The sequence below is a fragment of the Hippoglossus hippoglossus genome, chromosome 21 (genome assembly GCF_009819705.1).
Source record: "Hippoglossus hippoglossus isolate fHipHip1 chromosome 21, fHipHip1.pri, whole genome shotgun sequence".
In the NCBI taxonomy this organism is placed as follows: Eukaryota; Metazoa; Chordata; class Actinopteri; order Pleuronectiformes; family Pleuronectidae; genus Hippoglossus; species Hippoglossus hippoglossus.
In genome coordinates, this window is record NC_047171.1 from 18,331,388 (window position 1) to 18,338,131 (window position 6,744).

Genomic DNA, 6,744 nt, shown 5'->3' on the forward strand with positions numbered 1-6,744 from the left:
AACATACCGTTTCTTAAACGAGTTAGCTATAAAGGTCAAATCGGTCTTTTTGCAGACTTCTGATGGACTCTTCACATTTCTCTTGTCCAGTTAACCAACTGCCACATTTTGTACTTAATTCCTACTTGTTTTATCGGATTGTTAAGCTCTGTTTGATAACATGTGTGTTTGTGTGTTTGCCACAGCTTTAGTTGCCTTTTACTGACACGACTATCTGAATCTGTGATATTTAAAATGAACAAAATTGAATGAATTGAGATCACTTATATATTCCTTTAAAAATAATAAGTCAGCAAGACGACTCACAAAACTACTGATTCAATCTCCAGGAATTTTGGTTGGCTGGGGCGGATCATGACTCGAGGATCAGGTAATTTTTTTAACTTTCTTAAACATGTTGATATAGGTTAGCCTTCACAGAGCTATGTGGTGAATGCTGTCGGACGCCCTTCTAGTCTTTTAGGATGCTACAATAATCCTGCACTATAAAGTTGACACATAATTTGAACCCTACCAACTTTATTCATCATTTATAAGTGGTACACTTAGGTTATATGACGATACATTAGTTAGAAGCAGATATAAGAACATACATTTGTGTTAATTTTTCAATTTTTCTAATTCAACCAGTAAGGGTCCATAAAAAAGCTTGATATAGATATTTTAGTGTAATATACAGTGACTGGATGTGTTCATGTTTAATGAATGATAAGACAACTAAACAGTATGTTATAAGGCATTCAATAATTATAAGTAATTTGTCCTACAACTGCCACTGACCTGAAATTAGATTAAATTATGAATTATTAAAAGACTGCTAATTAAAAACACTCATATGTATATCTATATGTATAATGTGCTATGGACAGTTTATTAAAAGGTTATGTATTGAATGTTAAGGCAGAGGTTTTTCGTCCATGATGTTGAAACGAGCCAGAGGAAGTGCTTGTTTTAAGTTTTCAGCAAAACCGCTGAACAGGACATAGTAAGTGAAACATTCTCTCTGTGGGCGCTCAAGTGTTGAAGGCTGCGTGGGGTTTTATCTACATCAAAACTGAGTGTCAGTCCACTGACAGGCAGTCAGTTCAGCCACTTCCTGTGATCAGAGAGGGGAAAACATTTAACTGAGGCAACAACTAGAAGCAACGGAGAGAGAGAAATAGAAAGAAAGAGAGAAAACTGTGTTTTAGTACAGACAGAAGGAGAGAGAGAGAGACGTGGACGGAATGAGAATAGGTGTGTTTCTGCTGTTTCTGCTCCTGGTGCCTGTTTCCTGTAGAGGTAAGTGAGACAAAGTCATATTTTCCTAAATGGTATTACTGAGTATGAATGTAAAATGTATGTTAATGTGAAAGAAGGGAAGTCATATCCCCTGGTAAGTGATAGGTATAAGAATCCTTTATTAATACAGCAAAATTAAACTCCACACAGCGTTGTGTATTTACACCCTCATTTGGAAACTCTTGTTTTCTTCTGTAACACAGGCCTCCTCTGACAGTCCGGAGAATCCCTTGTATGCAACCTTGTCAAATCTCTTTAAATCCCTTGCTCACTCACTTTTTGCTGAAATAATTTCTGTAGGGACAAATACATTTATTTGCAATCACATCAGATTCAAAAAAAAAAAAGAAAGCCATTGTGGTGTTTGCTACAGACAGTCGCCTTTTATAGTTTGGCTAGAGCTATTTCTGGTTTTGCAAAACGTTTGGAGTTAGGGAATATAATAAGTTAATAAAATAAAATAAGACATGCACATTTTCGATTCAATAATATAAAAGTCGTTATCTTTGCTATATGTGGAACGCAGGAAGCAAATTGAGTTACGGCCGAGCCCACTGTCTTATAATGGCACAAAGTTAAATACATTTAATATTTATATATGGCAGAGACATTTTATTTTTCACACCCTATTTATGAAATGAATCTATAATTCCCAGGCAGTGTCAACATAGAATATAAAATAATGTTCTCCTCTTCCATCCTTTGGGTTTGTGTTGAGAGAAAGTTTCATGAGCAGAAGTTTGCGAACATTTGATGTTTCCCAGACTTTCTCTTTAATGTCACAGTTATGGAGAGAGAGAAAAATATTTTCCAAGTGATGAAAACCATTTTCAGATCCCATCATGTATTGGAGCAGCATTCATCAAGATGAAGGGTTTTTAAGAACTTGTGTCTAAATAAATAATCTCCCTCGGGACACTGTGAGTGAAAACATTAAAAGTCATTCTCCACCGATCAGTTTCCACAGCGACAACATTCATTATTCAATTAATCATTTAACTTTATTTATTAATTGGATTCACATTTGTAACCTTTGACCCCTTTTTTAACCTTTTTCAACAGATTAATCGCAGTCTATCTTGTTTCTAATAAATCCAAAATATATGTTTATTATGTCCATCATGAGACGGACTTCGGAACACTCACTATCGTCTCATAAAGAAACAGCGGTGTGAGTTATAACACTGAAGACAGTGTTCGCCAATGATTCAAGACAAACAAATCTAAGAACAACACAACACTCAGTAGATAACACAACTCCACAAGGTCCAACAGTCCCCTTCAAATCAATAATGCTGCACCAAACTTCACACACTCATAGATATCTGTTCCCTAAATGTGTCCGATTTTTTGCATCAAGATACATAAATTATTTCCTGGGAAATCTGAGAAAATGTGGAAAAGTTGCCTGTCTCGCAATTTAAGAAAGCAAAAAAATAATCCTAGATCCTAGATCAAATCTTGAATTTAATGGATTCTTCTTTGGTCCGTACCCCACACTTCCATCAAGTTTAAACAAAATTGGTTCATTAGTATTTGCATAATTCTGCTAACAGATGAACAGATAAAAGAAAATTAAAAAAAATTCCCTTATATAAAAACACAACCTGCATAATATAAAAACACAACCGACTTAATCAGAAATGTCCACAAAACCCCTGTGTCCCCTTGAAGTAGCTTTAGAAGTGGAAAATTCAAAATGTATTCTACTCTTGTATTTAATTTGGTGCCACATTGCTAAATCTCACATTCTAAAAATAATCCTGTGCTAGATGACATCTTGAGATGGTTGAAATGGGACAAAGTGAATCACCACCATTGACTGCTTTTCTCACAACATCTCACAGCTTCTTTATTTTTTTCCAACCGCAGAGTCAGATAAATGAGCCTGTACCTAAACCTTAGAGCCCATCGCACTGACAGGAAGCTGTATACTGATACACAGATATCTTATTTCCTGTTTCAGAGGTCTTACTCAATCCTCACATGTACCTCATGATGTTAATTTAAACAGTATAATATATATATATATATATATATATATATATATATATATATATATATATATATATATATATATATCAATAATGACAAATTATATATATATATATATATATATATATATATATATAGACAGAGAGAGAGGGAGAGCATTTATTATTTATAGTTTTGATTTATATCAATGTAATTTGATGCAAAGTTGTATTTGTATGACTCAACATGACTACAAATAGCAGGAAGATTAATCAAAATATAAGCATTTATTGTAAAGAAATAAGGTAAAACATGAATAATGACATTTCCCAAAAACCAAATACAAGATATTTAGCCATCAGCTGTGGTATCTGGCTTATGTTAAATATGTTTTAAATAAATGTACTTACTAATCCCTGTTTTACCCTCAATCTGCCTTTTTCATGTATTGTGACACATATCACAGTAGAAAAAACAGAGATATAAATAATAAATGAACGATGGCTGAATGGAAACTGAATTATGATTAGACTTGAAGTAACATTAATTTCCCTGCTGAGCATGAATAAAGACTTTTTGCATTCATTTTTCTCTGAAATGAATGTAGCTTAGGAAATAGTAAACTTTTACAAAAGTAAAACACTTGAGTACCTTAAAGGTCCAGGGTGTAAGATTTAGGTGAAAGGGATCTATTGGCAGATATTGAATATAAAATAATCATAGTGACGTTGTCGTTAGTGCGTTTCATCTAAATTGACAAAATGTTGTTTTATTTACCCTATAATGGACCTTTTATATTTAAATACTTTATATTTACATCTGGAGCGGGTCCCCTCTAAGAAGGCAGCCATGTTTTTTACAGTAGCCCAGAGCAGACAATCTAAAACACCTTTGAGTTTTTATGACAACTGAAGGCTGCCATATGTTCTCTTTCATGCTTGGAGGGGGAGGGTGAGGTGAGGGGTATTCAGGCGCAACATGCAACTTCACCACTAGATGTCACTAATCTCTACACACTGAACCTTTTAAAAAAGGACTGAAGTATAGTATCTAAATACATGTACAATACTGTTACCTCCATCATATGCTTGCGGTTGAATATTTCTCTTGTGTAGGTTCTGTAGATATCATGATCACCGAACCAGTCGTCTGTTTTTTCCTCGACGGGATCCTGATTATTTACTGCATCGTGGTCACTGCATTGTTCTTTAAAGAAAAGGTGAGTTATTATACATAAGATAGCTGACATTAACTTGTCAGATTATCAATAAATTGTTTAAATAACTAAATAACACCAATATGGACTTTTTATTTACATGTGTGACAAAGAAAAGCATCATATCAACACATTTGAGAAGCTGGAACCATCGAATAGAATTTGATCCAAATTATTTGTTATATTTTCCTATATATATATGTTAACACCAAATTATATAATATACATCGTATATATCAAATCATGTACATCATATATAAAAACTGTATAAGTAACTGGTAAATCACTGTAGCTCTAAAGTCATTAATACATTTTTATTTTAGCTTCTCAAATACCAACTTGTGTTTTTTTCTTTTTTGTCTTTTCCATTACAAATAATTTATTTCAATGTTGATCAGATAAAGAATTCAACTCTGCTTAATTTTCTTCTTCATCAATTAATGTGTTAAGGTCATTTGTTTTGATTGACTGTTATTGTTTGAACTTTATGTCATAAAATAGTTTTAAAAAATGACATATTAAGTGTTTAACAGATTTCTTTTTCTTTGTCCATCTGTAGCTCTCAATTGAACCTGTTGAACCTGTGAGTCTCTTTTTTATTTGTGAAAGTCACCTCAATAATACGAATAATTCTTGGCTAGTTCTTAACTGAAATTAAGCATGTAAAATATTTTGATAATTTTTTGTGTATTTCTCCTCAATAAACAGGAAGTTAACGGCAGGATTTACGAGGTAAAGAAGACTCTTATCCCTGCCACACACACAAGATGATGTTAACCTCTGCTGCTGAACTGCGTGTTTTATTTATTCATATTTTCCTCTGTAGGAGCTTAGGAGACCAATGGATGCTGATCCGTATGCAATGCTTGAACCATCAAAAAGAAGAGTAAGTCACTTACTCTGTTGATAAAGACTTTTGAATGTCACTTTCTCAACTGTTCCGTCACCTAAACTGTCAATCATCATGTTGTATTCCATCTCTAGAAAAGGGCCAAAAAGAGAAAGAAACCTGAGGTAAGGGGATTTATTCACATAAGAAGAAGTATTTTACAGTTATTCAAATTGTGACATTTAAGTAAAATAATGTGTTAGAAGCACAAAACTAATCAAGTCTAACTGAACCCTGATCTTGTTTTAATAAAAAGGTAAAGATACATTTTTTGAGATTGAGTCCAATTCTCCCCATTCGCTTTTTTCACATCAAACATTTGGACTTGTCATAGTATCAAGGAGATAACAGCAGACATTAGGCTAAACAGATGATCTAAATGACCTAGTTTTGAGTCTAATTTGAATGTCGGGGCTTACGGACACTTGGATGACACCACAGGAGCAGTATGGAGGCATTTCATGTTTTCTTTCTGTTGTTTTTTTTACGTTTGACTTACTCAATACTTCAATTGTATTGGATTTGGTTGCAACACTGTTTTACTCCTGAAACTCCAAAAGTCTTTTGTGGACTCAAACACTTCACCCACCCTAGTGGTGAGTGGATTTCATTTTGGGTTGAATTATCCCTTTAAAACAGTGTCTTCTGGTGAACTCTGCTCTGTGGTCAGTGTGAATGGAAACATGCAGATGAAAGTGTGGGACTGATCTTTGTCCATCTCTCACCCTTCGCTCCCCCACAGTCGACGCAGCCTGAGCAGAGAGAGGACGAAGCTTTGATCAGCGCAGCTCCCCCTTCAGCTCAGTCTCCCCCCTGATGTCCTGCATCAGCACTGCTGGGTCAACAGGCCGCACTGTTCATTGTGGCTGAGATTAGATTATTATCTGATTAATCAATCAATTAACAGACAAGATAAGTGTCTATTGTTTTATGATAACATATAACAAATACATATATATATCGAGAAAAAATGCTAAATTCTGTGCATCCAGCTTCTAAAATGTGGAAAGTTTATGCAATTTTTATGTGATAGTTGGCAGTTTGTTCTCTATTTTCTCACATTGAAGCCTATACGCTAAATAAGTAAATAAAATGAATCAATAGTGATGAATAGATCATTTGTTGTTTGAAGTTTAAAACCATGGTAGTGGCTCGTCTGCTTTGAGCAAAACGCTGATGCTAACATTTGCATTTTTGTGGCATTTCCAAAGGTGTATAAACATTTAATCAATGTTCATACAGCACATTATAATATAGTTGTAAGTAAATATACAAGTACATTAAGTAGTTATTCATGTATTCAGTAGTATTCAACAACTGAGACATATGTATTATTACACCCATGTTAAACTGTATTGTAATCAATATCTTTAATATTTTTATT

At 33.9% G+C, this 6,744-nt stretch overlaps 1 protein-coding gene across 1 annotated transcript; it reads left to right on the forward strand.

The window, feature by feature from the left end:
* Window positions 1-1,002: 1,002 nt before the first annotated feature.
* Window positions 1,003-6,731, forward strand: LOC117755369 (T-cell surface glycoprotein CD3 zeta chain-like). Its single transcript, XM_034575120.1, has 7 exons — window positions 1,003-1,281; window positions 4,371-4,474; window positions 5,031-5,054; window positions 5,180-5,203; window positions 5,298-5,357; window positions 5,456-5,485; window positions 6,103-6,731. The coding sequence occupies exons 1-7, from the start codon at window positions 1,227-1,229 to the stop codon at window positions 6,175-6,177; spliced, it is 372 nt and encodes a 123-aa protein (XP_034431011.1). The 5' UTR covers window positions 1,003-1,226; the 3' UTR covers window positions 6,178-6,731.
* Window positions 6,732-6,744: the final 13 nt, after the last annotated feature.

What these genes read in the sequence shown, in the direction of transcription:
- LOC117755369 (XM_034575120.1), top strand. Translation starts at nt 1,227, where the DNA reads ATGAGAATAGGTGTGTTTCTGCTGTTTCTGCTCCTGGTGCCTGTTTCC. An exon ending in CATTGTTCTTTAAAGAAAAG is followed by an intron (nt 4,475 to 5,030) that starts GTGAGTTATTAT and finishes GTCCATCTGTAG; the next exon opens with CTCTCAATTGAACCTGTTGA. An exon ending in TTAACGGCAGGATTTACGAG is followed by an intron (nt 5,204 to 5,297) that starts GTAAAGAAGACT and finishes TTTCCTCTGTAG; the next exon opens with GAGCTTAGGAGACCAATGGA.